Source organism: Parastagonospora nodorum (assembly GCF_000146915.1).
Source record: "Parastagonospora nodorum SN15 chromosome Unknown scaffold_10, whole genome shotgun sequence".
Lineage (NCBI taxonomy): Eukaryota > Fungi > Ascomycota > Dothideomycetes > Pleosporales > Phaeosphaeriaceae > Parastagonospora > Parastagonospora nodorum.
This window is the reverse complement of record NW_001884558.1, coordinates 480,128-496,303: the sequence shown is the minus strand read 5'-3', so window position 1 is coordinate 496,303 and position 16,176 is coordinate 480,128. Positions and strand designations below refer to the sequence as shown.

The 16,176-nt window shown below is 52.2% G+C and overlaps 6 protein-coding genes and 1 non-coding gene across 7 annotated transcripts; 4 read left to right on the top strand and 3 right to left on the bottom strand.

The window, feature by feature from the left end:
* Positions 1–418: 418 nt before the first annotated feature.
* Positions 419–2,362, top strand: SNOG_06904 (hypothetical protein; the record flags this gene model as incomplete). The annotated part of the gene is made up of 2 exons (XM_001797213.1): positions 419–1,061; positions 1,131–2,362. The coding sequence occupies 2 exons, from the start codon at positions 419–421 to the stop codon at positions 2,360–2,362; spliced, it is 1,875 nt and encodes a 624-aa protein (XP_001797265.1).
* Positions 2,363–2,628: 266 nt separating this feature from the next.
* SNOG_16622 lies at positions 2,629–2,719 on the bottom strand. The gene is given in 2 exon segments: positions 2,629–2,664; positions 2,682–2,719. It is a non-coding gene; the product is annotated as a tRNA-Ile (tRNA).
* Positions 2,720–6,786: 4,067 nt separating this feature from the next.
* SNOG_06903 (hypothetical protein) lies at positions 6,787–8,041 on the bottom strand (the record flags this gene model as incomplete). The annotated part of the gene is made up of 3 exons (XM_001797212.1): positions 6,787–7,517; positions 7,552–7,566; positions 7,591–8,041. 3 exons carry the CDS (start codon positions 8,039–8,041, stop codon positions 6,787–6,789), a joined length of 1,197 nt encoding a protein of 398 aa, XP_001797264.1.
* A 1,315-nt stretch (positions 8,042–9,356) lies between these two features.
* Positions 9,357–12,075, top strand: SNOG_06902 (hypothetical protein; the record flags this gene model as incomplete). The annotated part of the gene is made up of 4 exons (XM_001797211.1): positions 9,357–9,955; positions 10,310–11,218; positions 11,275–11,563; positions 11,950–12,075. The coding sequence occupies 4 exons, from the start codon at positions 9,357–9,359 to the stop codon at positions 12,073–12,075; spliced, it is 1,923 nt and encodes a 640-aa protein (XP_001797263.1).
* A 392-nt stretch (positions 12,076–12,467) lies between these two features.
* Positions 12,468–12,625, top strand: SNOG_06901 (hypothetical protein; the record flags this gene model as incomplete). The annotated part of the gene is made up of 2 exons (XM_001797210.1): positions 12,468–12,510; positions 12,561–12,625. The coding sequence occupies 2 exons, from the start codon at positions 12,468–12,470 to the stop codon at positions 12,623–12,625; spliced, it is 108 nt and encodes a 35-aa protein (XP_001797262.1).
* Positions 12,626–12,814: 189 nt separating this feature from the next.
* On the bottom strand, positions 12,815–13,554 carry SNOG_06900 (hypothetical protein; the record flags this gene model as incomplete). The annotated part of the gene is made up of 2 exons (XM_001797209.1): positions 12,815–13,218; positions 13,497–13,554. The coding sequence occupies 2 exons, from the start codon at positions 13,552–13,554 to the stop codon at positions 12,815–12,817; spliced, it is 462 nt and encodes a 153-aa protein (XP_001797261.1).
* Positions 13,555–13,586: 32 nt separating this feature from the next.
* SNOG_06899 (hypothetical protein) lies at positions 13,587–14,278 on the top strand (the record flags this gene model as incomplete). Its single annotated transcript, XM_001797208.1, has 4 exons — positions 13,587–13,646; positions 13,693–13,796; positions 13,850–14,196; positions 14,226–14,278. The coding sequence occupies 4 exons, from the start codon at positions 13,587–13,589 to the stop codon at positions 14,276–14,278; spliced, it is 564 nt and encodes a 187-aa protein (XP_001797260.1).
* Between the last annotated feature and the right edge of the window lie 1,898 nt (positions 14,279–16,176).

Sequence of the window (16,176 nt, the reverse complement as noted above, 5' to 3'; positions counted from 1 at the left end):
CGTGTAGTACCTGTCGCTGTTAAATATCAGCTATGCTAGATGGGGACAAGCGCAAAGCCTATCTTCGCATCAAAGTGCCGCAGAGCAGAGCCGCTACGCTCCCCGCAACATGACGGCATGCCTGTCGGCGCCTGTCTGTCCCCAGCTTCGAGAACCTGCATAACCGAATTTATTGCCGGGTTGAGTCCCATTCCCGTGGTCGCTTGCCATGGATCCGGCGTCCAGCACTATCGTTGGCCTCTTAAAGAGCCTCGCCGCGCTGCTTTTTGGTGACGATCATAAACCCCGGTTAATCTATTCTGTTTATTCTTGAGCATCACCATCTATTACTTCTACGATCTGGATACTGTAGACTCGTACTGTGACGCGCGGAGCATATTGATACCTTTTCTGCATTTCCCACACCAGACGGTTCGAAATGGCGGTGGAAAACTACGACATCGTCATTGTCGGCGCGGGACCGGTCGGCCTTTGTCTCTCGACATGCCTGGCGCGATGGGGATACAAAATCAAGCACATTGACAACAGGCCTGAGCCGACACCTACCGGCCGTGCAGATGGCATTCAACCCCGATCGCTTGACCTCTTGCGAAATATGGGCTTGAAGCGCAAGATCATGGAGTACGAGCCTGCAAAGGTATATGAAGTTGCTTTCTGGGACCCAAGTGCTAAAGGAATCCACCGCACAGGAACTTGGGCGAGTTGTCCAAAGTTCATTGATGCACGGTACCCATTCACAACGCTCCTCCACCAAGGCATGATTGAACGCGTGTTTATCGACGACATGGAAAAGAGCGGTACGAAGCTACAAAGACCGTGGACGATTACTGGTTTCAAGAATGATGGAAAGGACCCCATATACCCCGTTGAAGTCAACTTGGCACATGTCGACGGTACCATGTCAGAAACTGTTCGCGCAAAGTACTTGTTCAGTGGAGAGGGCGCAAGAAGTTTTATACGCGACCAGCTCGGCGTGAAAATCCGGTACAAGGACCCAATTGCGCACGTGTGGGGTGTCATGGACGGCGTTGTACGGACAAACTTTCCTGATATCAAGGTATGCAACATCAACCTCCCAGATTTGATTAAAGCCTAATTTGTCCTCCAGATGAAATGCACAATTCATTCAGACGCGGGAAGCATCATGGTCATCCCTCGCGAGAACAACATGGTCCGTCTCTACATCCAGGTTGCCAGTTCTACAGACAAAGATTGGGACCCGCGCAAGCAAGTCACTGCAGAAGAAACCCAGAAGCTCGCACAAGAAATTCTCAAGCCATACACAATAACATGGGATCGCATAGAGTGGTACTCAGTCTATCCAATTGGCCAAGGAATCGCAGAGCGTTACACGCTGGATGAACGTGTATTCATGGGCGGAGACGCGTGCCACACCCACTCGCCAAAGGCAGGACAAGGCATGAACACTGCTTTCCTCGACGCTGTAAACCTCGCCTGGAAGATTCATCACGTTGAAAGCGGCTGGGCAGCGCGCGACGTCCTCAAGACCTATGAATCCGAACGCCAGCTGATTGCTGAAACGCTCCTCGACTTCGACGCCCGCTACGCCAAACTGTTCTCCACACGCATTCCATCTGCAGGCGAAGTTGCAGGCGCGACATCTAATAAGCCCGCTGAAGAGAACGAATTCATCAAGACGTTCAAGGCATCTTGCGAATTCACCTCTGGCTACGGCGTAGCCTACAACCCCAATACCATTAATTGGGGCCCAGAGCATCCCTCCCAACACCCCCTCTATCTCTCCTACGAAAACGGCACCACCCAACGAACCGGCCGTATTCTCACAGCAGCGACCGTAACCCGTGTCGTGGACGCCAACGTCGTGCACCTCGAGCAAGAAATCCCGCTCAACGGCTCCTACCGCATATTCATCTTCGGCGGCGCCCTGGACAAGACATCCGCTGCGCTCAAAGACTTGGCTACAAACATGGCAAACCCCACATCCTTCTTCTCGTCGTTTTTGTACGAAGACCTGGTGAAGACAGATCGTTATCATGAACATCACAACCCGCATACGTCCTTCCTCTCCCTTGCGCTCATCTTCAATAGTGCAAGAAGCAATATTCACATCGATGAGCAATTGCCAAAGGTCTTTGCGCGCTATGCAGACCACGTGTATGCGGATGATGTGTGGGACCAGCGCGTGCCTGACGCCAAAGCGGCGGCGCACGCGAAGATGGGTTTGGACGAGGAGAAGGGGGGTATTGTTGTTGTCAGACCAGACGGGTATGTGAGTGTTGTTCTGAAGCTGGAAGAAGGCAGTGGAACGTGCGATGCACTGAACCAATACTTTGGTGTCATTACGGGCAAGAAGTTGGGCGCGGAGAAGGCGAGTTTGTAGATGTGCATAAAGATTGGGTGGATAGACGTCAGTATACCTCCGTTTTAGCGGATTGTTTTTTGCATATATAGCGCGTTGCCTGTTGTTTGGATCTGGATTGTAGATATGCATCAACATTGGGAAATATACACATACAAATGAATGTAGCATCTTTAGCACACCACGGCAACCATGGTCAAAACGAATCACTATAAGATAGCAGCCTAGTCTCGAGTATATAGACCACCACTACAGAAAGATAGGCAAAAATATGGACAAAAAGAGACTGGTCACTACGAGGGTCGAACTCGCGACCTTGGCGTGTCAAGGCAATATTTGCTATTAGCACCACGCTCTAACCAACTGAGCTAAGCGACCGTTATCAGGCACGTGATTTGAAGATTGTTTGAATTGGAGGAAATACATTCTGCTGCATTGACTGGAGCACCTGGCAGATCCTGCCTTGTGCAGCAGTATGCTGCTGTTCGCGGACCAGTCTTGAAATAGAGAGATTTCCAAGTTCTTGTTAGAACACAGATCTGGATTTTGTGACTCAAGAAGAGAATGGCGCGAAAGTGGAGCCGACCTTGAGATATTGAGCGAGGCACGCTATGTGGAGATAGAGATCAACTTGAGAATCAAGCGATGTCAAGAAATGTCCGCTCATGGATAGCACGCCCTAAAGTCATACGCAGCTATATTAGACGTGATCTAGGTAGATATATTTCAACGTTGAGTCGAAGACTGATGAACATGTAACACTCGAATACATAACGACCAACTCTTGTAGCCCTTCTCAGATAAATGTAGCACTAGGTCTTTGATATGTAGAAAGGCGGACAGTAAGACCTGAATATACACGCGGCAGAAATTAGCCAAGTGTGGTACACAATGGAGCTGTGAAGGTATCTAGGAGCTACTATGCCTCGACTGCTATAGCTCTCACAGTCTTCTCAGTATCTCCGGTCTCCAGTCATATACGAGCTACAGTGTTGGTAGCAATGTGAGTAATCTTTGGCCTTTAACTAAGCTGAGAGAGCAGTACTGCGGTATTCTAACCATTCCTCCACACTAGCAACTCTCCATCTCCGTTGAACGCCATTGAATGATGATCTGCTTGGCTGTTGAATTATGCTGGTATGTTTGGAGTGCTTGTCAAGCCCAGTTGTTATCTGCAAGCCTCTACACTCAGAACTGCGCATCTCTGTGGGTTATATCGGTCATGTGTTATACACGCTAAACATAATTCCAAAGCATATAGCGGCTGGCAATCTGAAGGTATACCCTCAACTGTCTGTATGATCCCGCATTTAAGTTGATCCGATGCAGTCTTGCAATCACAGTTATGGGAATTTTGGTATTGAGTAGCCATAAAATATATTCCCGCCCTGGAAACATGTGAAAATACGCCCATTTCATACGATACTGATGCTGAGTCCCTGATAGCTTGGCGATGCTGTTCAAGAGACCAAGGCCGCTGTTAGCCACCAATAATAATGATTTGGAGGTTTGCTTCACGCTGTGAATTTATCTCACTGATATGCTTGACACCAACGATCGAACGGGTTCAAGCCTCGGCGTTTTTCCTACAGACGTAGCATACATACACTGGCCCCGAAAGCACAACCACATCAACGTCAATTCACAGTCCAAGGGCGACAGAAGATAATGGATCCTGGAATTGTTCACCACATCATTGCGTTCCATTAAATAGCGTACAACTTTCGCAGGTGCTCTGGTCGTTGCACTGTGGTATACTAGAAAGTAGAAGCCCGAAGTGTCTAGGATTATGGGAAGTGCTGCAAGGTCCTGTACATGGTAGGGTCGAAGAACTCTTCAGCTTTTGGTCAACTAGGTACAGCTACGGTCTGGTCCTCTCAAATCCAAGGTCGAAATGACGGAACAATCTTGTACCGTGACTACTCAAGTCCAATCACTGCGGATATTTCCAGTAATCACAATAAGGCTGGCTTTTGACATTCACGCTCGTTGCAACATGACGGTGCTACTTGATTCCGATGTCACTATGAGATTGGTGCGGACCTGATGGCAATACTCGAGCATCCTCATCATAGCCGATCTTGTCGAACTGTGGATCCAGATAACGGACTTCCAGACTTTCTGGTCGTCCAATTTGCAGAACGCCGAAGTTGGGCGGGGACACTGAGCACTCTAATACCGTTGCGTCGGCGAACCGTGTGAATCAATCAGCAATTTACGTAAAGTGGGCACTTGTACCGTAGATATGTCTGCACAAGACGAAATTTGTGTGAGATGTGTCGTGAATTCCACGAAGTTTGGTACCACCAGCCTCGGGCCGGCTGATAGTCGGCGTGCACGGAGGGCGCACGGTCAGGGCACAGACTCGCAAATTTTCGCTACCGTAGCGGCTTGGCGGTCTCGTCCGTCTACTTAAGCCGTTTTTCCCCCATCACTTACACTCCAGTTCGACGAGTACGTTTTCCTAGACCCCTACCTTTTGCTATCCATCTAACAGCGCTGCAGTACTTCATAGAATCATTTCTATAGTTAGTCGTCCTCTTCTGAGCTTCTCAAAAAAGCCACAGATTCTCCAACCTGGTTGATGAGTTTCAGCCCCGATGTCCCGGAGTGAGGCCTTATTACGATTGCTTCGGCAAACGTGGCGATGATCTTCAGCCAACTGGTCTCGTACTTCGGTCGAGCTGGACGGCAGGACGTTGGTGGCAATCTGACAGGCTACCTTTTTTCATTGATCCTTCTGGCTTGCCAGTTGCTCGAGGAAGAATCTAATCCCTTGTCACAATTTTTTTTAACGCCAATGGTCACGGTCCTCGACAATACACGCACACCATCTATCGCGTCAAGGTCTTATTGTCAAGTCACAGAGTCTAAAGGTCGATATTTGACGCCGAGGCAGACTCTTGCCAGGGCGACTTGCCCGCCAGGATATCGTCCTCTCTCTCTTAGTTCTCTCGTACACGAACTCGCCACATGCGCGGCGATCGGTACCTGTTGCGGCGCAGCATGGCGGCCATGGTTCTCCTGCAGGTTGCGACCGATCTGATAGCCTGAAGCTATACCGTGTTGCTAGGCCTCGACTGCGACGGGAAGGCTCTGCCTACAGCTTCAGGAGCTCCAATCGCTTTCCATAGTACTTGGCAACGTACGCTCCCGTAAGCGGAACCGATCGAAAGTCCCCCAATCCGTCACGCCTTTCGCACCGCTCTTTCGGCGACGCAGCATATCAGTCATTTCAGGTGCTGCAATAATTCGCGCGCGCTTTGGAAAACCTGAATATTATCAGAGACTAGCTGCCATATCACATGCGAGCTTAGATAGCTAGTTAGCATGTTGTACCATGCTGAAAAAGCCTTGCAAGTATACAGCCTTACCTTCCTAACATTGATAGCGTTCAAAATCGAGATACCAGGCGCACGAATCTTAAAGCATCTTGTAGCTGTGACTACGTATCTGTCAGCAAAACAGCCCCGTGACACACGCATATCTAGTGCATGTTGTCGAGTACGATGGAAAGCGATCAGGGTGTCTGAAGCTATACACAGTCGTTTTGAACACATCCAAGTTGTTGTTGCATTCCAAAATCAAGATGTAAGGCCACGGGGTGCCCTTACGTTACATGAACAGTATCTCATCATTGCCAACACGAACAGCTCCTAAGTGTCGGCACACATATTCTCTTCGGGTCGTAAGGGCCAGATTGGAGCTCGCGAGATGGCAGCTGTATTTCTCCGTATCCACCAGCAGTCCAATTTTGGAAGTTACATCCTTATACGAAGACAAACTTCGCGGAATACTATTGATCCTCAACTGCGATGGAAAGAGACCGGATTGCAGCAGCAGACAGGCTACGCAATGCCCGTGTGGATTTCTTTCGTAGTTGATAACCTATTTACCAGCATGAAGTCTACACCAGACATCAGCAGCACCGAAGAGATTTGCACCCTCTATGCCACGACAAGCTCCCGCGAAACCAACAGGTGCACTACCCTTACTTCCTCCCTAACTATAATTTCCGCGTCCAATTCCCATGCCATGATTTTGGGCGACTCCAAATAAGCTCTTAACATGATCGTGGTTCCTGAAGCTGTTCGCGGCTTCGTTCTGATACGGCTAACGAACGATGGTGCTTCGAACACGTTGAGATATGACCTAGTTCAGGAGAGCAGATGGGAGTCTAGGATGTCTCATCAGGACTGAATGTCACCATCATTCGTCTGCGCATTTTCAGGATAGGCACAAGCAAAGGATGTCTGAAAGGAAGGGCTGGATATGCTCGAAAGGCTTGTCAGGTAGGCTCGTACATCAACAACGCCGTGAATGTATGCAGGCTGTAGTATGCCCTAGCGATACCAAAAAAAGCTAACACAAGCCGAGCAGCTTTGCAAACTGGGAGTGAATCTCATTGGCGTTTCGGTTATACTTTCTCTTCGAGAAGTACTCACTCAGCACCATCCGTACTTTTCATTGGCAATCCAATCAAGCTTCTCCGCGATTGGCCCATCGTGCTTTGGGTACCACTGCAAGCTCGCAATACTCTCTTCGTCCCTATCCACTACCTCCGCGCTCGGGTACAGTCGTTGAGCTGCTTTGACGGTCTCTTCCGCTGGGTTCCATATCTCAACGTGTTCCATCTTCCACGTCTCGGCCTCTTGCTGCGCCAACGCCATCAGCGCCGCAATAGAAGCTTCGTAGCTGTGATCTTTCGAGGCTCCATTTCCATGGCTCGCCGCCGTGTCAGCCCAACTGCCGTCTTCGATTACGAGTCGCAATATGTGGAGCGTGTTGCCTTTCGCCTCGGCGGGATTGTTGTTGTACCACATGCGTGTCCAGTAGCACCAAACGCGCTTTCCTTTCTCGGTCCCGACGATCGCTCCTTTCACTTTGGGCGCCTTACGATGCAACTCTGTTCCGACGAATTCTTCCCGAGCATGGTGCCAGCGGATCGTGTCGATATCTGGCAGTAAGGCGATCGCTGGCTTACTCCCTTGCGGCCGCGACTTCAAGCTTTGTTTGATCGATGTCACATCAGTGTCACACAGCTCTTCCAGATCCTCCGCGTACAGTGGGCGAGCAGTGGGAAGAGAATCCCCAGTCGCGGATCTGTGTCCTGGGATGGCAATGTGCGATGAATTGAACGGCTCCCACCCAAAAGTGTTGTAAAATTTCTGCCCATCTTAGCACATGTAGATTGGACGAACCTATCATACTAACCTTGCCAATGTCTGAGAATAAAATCGAAAACATACACTCCTTCCCTTCCTCCATCTGGTACGTCCTCAAGGCCTGGCTGAGCTCTGTCATCATGCGCTGCGCATATCCTCTCTTCCTCAGATGCGACGCACAGAATACACTTCCAATACCGTGGCAGATACTCTCATGTAGCTCGCCATTCTGCCAGATGAGTGTTTTCTTGCGGTACGTTTCGCAGCTTGCCAAAGGCAACCGGGTTCCCGATAAGGGATCTAGAGGATTGCCCTCAAGGGCTGTGTCGATCAAGATCCAGTACGAGATGCCGCCGTCTCGAGTGAGCGCCTGCTGCGACAGTGTCTCTTCGCGGCGAAGGTACGCGGGCAATGAAAGGGCGCCTCGCCACTCTGCACCATTCAAGTTGAATTGCATAAGCTTCTCTTCGTCGGTGGGATGCACCAGTCGAAGCGTAGGAGAATCTCCCCTGGGAAGGTCGGCAATGGAGCCCATGATTGTAGTTGCTGTGTCTAGATGTTCGAGTTGGCACCAGGGGTCTTATAATTGTCCCGAGACTAGCACTTTTGTACTTGTCGTTGTAGGGCGTCGGGGGTCAACGATTACGGTAGGTTAATGCAGTTCACAGCACAACAAGACGTGGCAAGGCGTAGTGTACTCGTCGCAAGTCGATCCGGTTGGATGTCGTTGCGAAGCAGATGAAAGAAATGACGATGCTTTGTCTAGGTCGTTGGGTACCCCACGGTTATCGGTCACCCCAACTTTCCCCAGACCTACCCCATGCCTTCTTATGCCCTCTTGCACAGTCTCACACATGCCGTCTGTGAAAGTTCCCGAGACCTTCTCCTGCTCTGCCCGATGTGTGCCGTGGGAAAGCGAGGGCATGTCATGGCTTACGAGTGTCATGTGCCGTGGTCAGGCTTCGACTGCACTATTACATAAAGACGCTTAACCTGCCGTGGCTCTCGCCAAACATGCCCATTGGCGATATGTGCAGCAGTTGCAAAACCAGCATCCTTCCCTGCCAGCCCTGCGGAGGTGTCGGTGTTGGAGCAGCGCCGCAAACAAATTGGCTAGTCCGCCCTGGATCTAATCCTGGAACCGCCTGGTGCCGCCGACTGGGCGCAACGCGGACCTCCGCTCTTGTAACCGCCATCGCGACCACATTCTGCTTGCTGTGAGCTGTCGTTGTGAGGAACCCCGTAATTTCGGTCGGTGTGGTACTACGTAGCTGCCATTCTTCGCCTTGCAGCCTGGTGCGCTTGCCAGCTTTGCCGAAGTGCAGCTCCGCACAGCAAACAGCGCACCTTGGAAGGGCTCGACCTTATAGCGACCCGTGGACCTGCACTTGCTGGAGCACCGCCAATATCATCCGATCGGGGTGCCGCACTTCGTCGTCGTCTAACTGTCTCGTTCTTTTTCTTCGGTCACCATACCCCTCATCGCAGCCCGCATGCCCTTCAGGCTGACGAGTTCGGACTTACAAGGCTGTGAAAGCAGCTGAACCAACTCGCGCGATTGCCCTTCCTTGCCCTCTCACTTCTACGTCCCTCGCTAGCTACAATTAATGTTTATTTCACCGTTTCGACAAGCTCTCATTGGCCCGGTCTGAGCTACCCGTGGTTTTGCGGCGCGGGATCTTGCGTGAGAACAAACCATCGCTACCACGACTGCCTGTAGATGCTCGCAGCACAATCACCCAAGTACAAGAAATTCACTCACCCTCACGCAGCCTCTCGCTCGGCCGGTTAGCTTCTTCCCCATCTCCACTCGAGAATCGACTCACTCTCATCAACTACACAACATCGCGATGGCCACGGCGCGTAACGCATTCGCGGGCCATGTCATCGTCGAATTATCGTCGGACAGCGAAGAGGAGGGAGCTTTGGTCGATTTTTCCGATTTTTCCGATACGGACGAGGAGCCTCAAGATCCTAACGCACATCTCCCCGCTGACCAGGACCCGGATCACTTAATCAGGGAGCTTAATGCGCGCTACAACCCTGTCTACGAAGCCGCCGACGGTATCATTGATCTGACTGGAATTCCTGATATCGACGTTCCACCATCCGATCCGCTGCTGGCAGATCGAGAATCTCCGGCACAAGACTGTGCCGGCAGCGACAAAGATTTAGTCACCGAGGCTGTGGCGTTGCAGATGGTCATAGACATCCTGCCAGATATCTCCATCGACCATGTGCTCGGCATCATCAGAGAGAAGACTACAGATCTCACGAGAACGAACGCGAGATGCCACGAGATCGTCTCGCAGCTTGTCGACACTGGAGACTACCCGAAAGAGGACGAGGACACAAAGAGCAAGAAGAGGAAAAGAAGCGACGAGGACGATTGGCAGGAGTACGACAAAGCTGAGCGAGATCTGGAGACACCGACATATGAATTAAACGCGTAAGTTGTCCCCCTTCACTAGCTCCATTGCATGCGTCCAGTGACTCCTCACTTCCCGTCATTGAAGAGGTCATTCAACTCGCCATCGCACTTGAGAATTTCCTCGTGATCCACTATGGACGGCGAATTGGATACTCTGATATGAGAAATCATGCACATTTCTATGTATAGCTGGGCTAGAATTCGTTCACAACGAGCTCCAGCAGCCCAATAGCCCACCAGCAGTACTCTGACGACAGCCAGGCCAGCTATGTCGAGCTGGCGATCTTCAAGTCGGCGGTGCAGCAACAGTCCTCTCTTTTGCTTACTACACATGCTATCTCCTACATACCACTAACCAATTTACTTTTCTAGTACGGAACTGCTCAAAGACGAATTCCTATCTGTCCCAGTTCGCCACGTCGTCAACGTCGTAAAGGAGCACAAAACTCTCTTCAAGAGCTACATCGTTCTCGAGGAGCAAACACGAAATTACGAAACCATTTCGAGGAACAGATTCTCCAGGATTGGCAAAGCGCGCAACAAGCGAGGCACCGAGAATCTCCTGATCGAACAAGGAAGCCAACTGCCCAAAGAACTCCACGCCGTGAAAAAGAAGATTGAGGTAGAAATGGGGAAGCGACGTAAAGCTGAGCAGGCGGAGAAGGCAGAAGTCGACAATCGCCAGCGCGCGGAAGCCAGCGGCCGAATGGGCGAGTGCGCCTGCTGTTTCGATGACGTACCTCTGAATCGCATGATCTCCTGTAATGGCGACCCAGCTCACTTCTACTGCATGGAGTGTCCAAAGCGGCAAATCGAGACACAGATGGGCCTTTCAAATTGTCGGCCAAAATGCTTTGGAGTCGACAACTGTGCTGGTACCTTTGCTCGGAAAGATCTCCAACAGGTCTTGGGCGATAAAACTTTCGAACGACTAGAGCACTTGCAGCAGCAAGAAGACCTCGCCGCTGCCGGCCTTGACTTTCTGTCAGAGTGCCCCTTCTGCGACTACAAGATGGAATGCCTTCCAGTTGAAGTTGACAAGGAGTTTCGCTGTCAAAACAAGAAATGCGGCAAGACCAGCTGTCGGCTTTGCGAGAAGGAGACACACATCCCTCTCACTTGCAAGGAGGCTGACAAGGACGGCCAAATCACATTGCGACACATCGTCGAGGAAGCCATGTCCGCAGCATTAATTCGGCAATGCAACAAGTGTAAACATCCATTCGTCAAGGAGTATGGCTGCAACAAGATGAGATGCTCGCACTGTAGGAACGTGCAATGGTAGGCCATCTGCAGAACCTATTACCGACTAGCTCGATTTACTAACATGCGCCTAGTTACGTCTGCTCCAAGAACGTTACCAATTACGAGCATTTTGGCGAAGTCGGACGAGGACGTTGTCCTTTGCACGAGAACGTCGAGGACCGGCACGAGCAAGAAGTCAAGAAGGCAGCCGATGATGCCATGGCCAAAGTTCGAGCGGACAATCCCAGCCTCTCGGACGCTGACTTGATGATCAAGGTCTCAGATAGAGTCAAGCAGGCAGAAGATGCTCGCAAAGGACGGGCGCAAGTTCAAGCTAACGCCTTTCCATATCACATGATTGGCGACCACCTACAGCATCTCGTAGAACCTCCCTTGCCACCACCTTTCCGTCAACCGGGCGCACCAGACCGACCAGTAGCTCAGTATGTACCCATCCACCCTTACGCAGTCGCCCCTATCCCCCTTTTCATGCATCACCAACCATTCGCTCAACCTCTGCAACACCTGCAACCTGCACAATTGTTCGGACCCCCGCCACATCAACACGACGCTATGGGTAATGCTGTGCTACAGCCACATCAGTACGTCTGCTTTTGTCGCGCAGCGCCTTACCATCCACCTCCGCCCCCATATCATCATTACCGTCATTACCCACCTAACATGTACCACTAGGCCTGCTGGATTTGGCTACAATATTCTCCCCATGAACCGGCTCGGAAATGCCCTGGGTCAACAAGCTCAACTAGCTCAAGAACCGAATCTCCGAGCTCAACAACCTCCTCCTCCTCCTCAGCAACCGCGCCCCTTCTACGAATTTATGCAAGACCCTCTACCCCGGGCCGGACAAGCTCAGCTGGATGCTAACCATGTGAACCAGAGGCTAGAAGAGCTGCGGAACCGGCAGCTGCAGCTGCAGCAGCAGCGGGCGCAGCTTGCTATGCAGCGGCGGTTGAGGCTTATGAATCTTCAGCAGGAAAACTTGGCTCGGCAGCGTGAATTGCTGCTACAGGACGATGACGGGGCTGCAATGCGCAACCTGCGAGCGGTGAGAGATCACCTGGAGGAGGCCATGAGAGCGCAGCCAAGGCCTCGACATGGTTGAGATGTGTTTTCTCCACGATTTTATACGAACACGACTTTATGACATGGGAGGATGAGGGACTGATTCATGGGCGCTCGGGGGAATATTGATACCCGGTAGCATTTCGCGTCATACTCGTCACAATGTTTGCTTGCAGATTTGCTATAACATTTTTTTTACGTCATGTTCTACGTGATGTTCAATGTCATGATTCGTTTTGTGAATCGTATGTCGTGCTGTTCTTCGTAGACAAAGGGCGTTGCTTCGTGTGCGCAGCTGTCATGATTTCCCCCATGCTCGAGGCCGTGAATCCCGAAGTGTCCCCAGGACGCATGCCTTGATTGCCATCAAGGTGCCATATAACATCCGCATCATTCCGCGACCCTCGTCGTCCTCGTTATGCTTCCCCTGTCGATTTTCCATCCGCACTTGACGGACCGTGCTCATCACATGCTTCAGCGCTTATACCTCGCCTGCACACTAGGATCCAACGGGTCACCATACCGCACTGCCCAACAGTCAGTCCCATGCTACATGTCAGGTCCATGCTCCAACAAGTACTCACACTTGATCTGCAACCCCTGCTCGACAATCGCATCCAACGCCCTACTCTCATCCTCCCTCGCCCGGGTATTCCTCCATTCCCACCCGGGCTGATCCTCCTGCCTGGTCCAACTGTACCCCGTCTCCGGATCCGTATGCGTGCCGACGGCCGGCTGCGCGAGGCTCAGCGGGCGCTTGCCGTTGGCGTTGACTGTGCCGCTGAGGGTGGAGGTATCGCGGGCCTGTGAGTTTGGCGGGGACAGCTCGGAGGTGGAGGTGAGGTTTTGGATGGAGGCGTTCATGGGGGTGGCCGGGTTGTTGGAGAGGGCTTCGTCGGGGAACATTTCGTCTGAGGAGGCGGAGGAGTGCATTGTGGAGTCGCCTTCGTGGTCTGCGGGGGAGGTTAGTATGCGTGATGTGGTGTTGAGTGGATGCGGTGCAAGTGGATATCACGCGTACCGGACATGGTTGTTTGATGTGTTGTGGAACGGGATTGTAGGAGTGGATAGTGTTCAGGAGCAGGTGCAGGTAGGCAGCAGTGGTGTGGACTGTGTACGGTATGATGGGGATGCAGCTCCGCACATGTTAGCTCCGGTCGCGTCGTTGGTTAGTTCCCGCGCGCGCTGCGGGCGCTTTCCATCCGTCGCTAAATGTTCCCTGCGACCACACCTCTGAACGACATCACTTGGACGCCTTGCTGAGCACGTTTGGTCTGTAAAGAAGACATTGTCTGATTTACTGCAAGAAGTCTAGGATATCATGCCACCAAAGGCACCGCTTGCAGGCGCTTGGGAAGACGACTGGGAGACTATTGCCGATGTACATGTGCCCCTCTTAGATATGTGCATGCGCTCACACATAATAGAAAGAGGACGCGAAACCACAGGAAGACCAGCCTCCGCCGAAATTGACAAAGGCTCAGCTCAAAGCCCAACATGCTGAGCTGAACCGAAAGATCTGGGAGTCCGCGTATGTCTGAACTTGCGAGCACTCAACACAACAGCTCGTCCTAACACACACAGCGAGAACCCAGACCCGCAATGGTACCCCGAAGCACACAACCCCGCCCCCGTCCAGGCCCCCTTCAAGCCCAAAGTCACCATGCTGGCCCGCAAGCCCGCCCCGCAAGTTTTATCCCGAAACATGGCCGGCCTGAACCTCGACGACGACGACAGCGAAGAAGAGCGGCGCAAAAAAGCCGCTGCCGACTTCGAAGAGCGAAAACAGCGCGCCCAGCGCGAACGTGCCGAAAAAGAACGCAAGTACGCGGAAGCACGCGAACGCATCTTCGGCTCGCCAGCGGCGTCTGAGGGCTCGCGCAGTAACTCGCCGAACAAAGCGACACGGGGGAAGGGCAAGGCGAGAGGGGGTGGGCAGCCGAGATCGAGCAATGAGCAGTCGCCGGCACGAACAGCGGCGCCGGCGCCAGCGATGGCGAGGGGGTTGTATGATCCTACGTACGCGCCTAAGCCGGGATCGGTGTTCATTCAGAAGAAGGAGGCGAATGGTAGTCGGCCTGGGACACCGAGCGGGCTGGAGAAGCCGGTACGTCAACCTCAGGGCCCGGCGAAGGATGGTGGGCGTGGCTTCGGTGTGAGAAATGTTGCTGGCCCATCATGAGACTGTCGTGGAGGAGGGTAGACGCTCGCAAGGCAGCGCAGGGCTGCTTCAAATGCCGCTTCCCCCTTCGATGGACGTTGGGTCCGGCTTTTGACGAAAGCCCATACTGCTGTGTGGATGCTGGATCCTTCGGCAGTAACGGTGTAACGGAGAGTACCATGCTTCATGATGGAGGTTGTACGTCTTCATTTCACATGGGGGTTCCACTGTGGGTATTCGTGCTTACCCCCAACATTCGAGCCCTCAAGGGTGCTGCATGTCTTCGGTGGGAGGGAGAGCTCCAGCTATACCGAGCCAGGACGGGATGTGGAGTAAACTGATGGAACAGGATATGAGAACAGGCTTTGGGGTTGTGTCGATCCATCAGGCATGGAAGGTTGGAGACGCACCAGGAGCAAGCCAGTTGATAAGAAGACGAAAGATGATCCTGGGAACAACCTGTTGGGGCCCAGAATGTGGGGAGGATAAGAAGTGGGAGCAGCGAGGATAGCATCAAAGCATGGAATCGGTGCACTTCATGGATGATCACAGATGATATCAACAACAAGGTGTCTCCATTCTATCACAGACACCCAAACTCTGACCATAGAGCTAGAGCGCACATTACGCGTCTGACAGCGTTCTTCTCTTGCCACAATTGCCGCAGACTGCATGGTACTATCGTTTCGATACCTCTGCTTTGTTGGACCCTGAAAGTCGCTGGCTATATGCTGACAGCACCGGCCCGTTTCCTACCCATCATTCTACCGCACGCGTCACGGCACTTCGCGGGATTTACTGCGGACGAATCACCTAGCATCTCTGGCGAAGCAACTTTCGGTCTTTGAAGCTTTTCGGCATTTGAATAGAGTTCGACACCACAACTACCTTGACTACCATATCAACCACAGACGCCGAAATACCGAACATCTCTGCAAAACAGACCGGAACATGCTCGCAAAACCAACCGTAAGCTGAAGTTCGTCGTAAGCACCGGCGTGTCAAGCACGGTCCACCCATGAAGCCACACTCACAGCCTGCCACGATACCTGCTGTTCCGCGTTTGTACCCTGCATGCTGCGAGGTGTCACGGGGGGAAAGCGATTCAACATCCGCACGTTGCTAATGCAGTGTTTGTGCGAGAAGGATTCCGATGTCGCTGGATGTGACGAGGAGGTTGATGTGCAGCTGAGAAGCTTCAAGAAGTTGTAAGCAGCGAGATGGGGTACTGCTTTGCACTTGCACTGCTGATTTGGACATGCACGTATCCCTTCCCCAAAGCCAAACGCAACTCCTCATCTCCGATTGGCCACCACGCGTCCTGACGACGGTCCCTCGCAAAAGCGCTTGTGGAGAAGGCTCGTCGGGCTGGGCGATCAATAACGCGGCATCACAGGGTCACGCTGCGGAACGAATCAGCTGCGTCCGCAAGCGGGAGAGCTAAGCTCCAACGGTGGGCTTAGCCCCAGACCCTGGTCTATCCTTTGACATTGGCTTCCGGTCGACATGCCAGGTGATTTACTTTGCCAATTGCCGTTAAGGTTTGGGGTATGTTGTTGCGGTGAGTGAGGGTAGAAGGGCAGGACAGCTTAAATACGGCCTTCTGGAAGTTTTTTGAGAGAGGGAAGGTGACGGCTTTGTACTACCAATCTTAACATTTTAACTTTTCCAGGGTCTGGCTATTTTCTTTACTTCGTCAGGTAGTCGTCATTTGTGTCTGTGGGATCCGCACGCCCGATTGCTTGAGTGA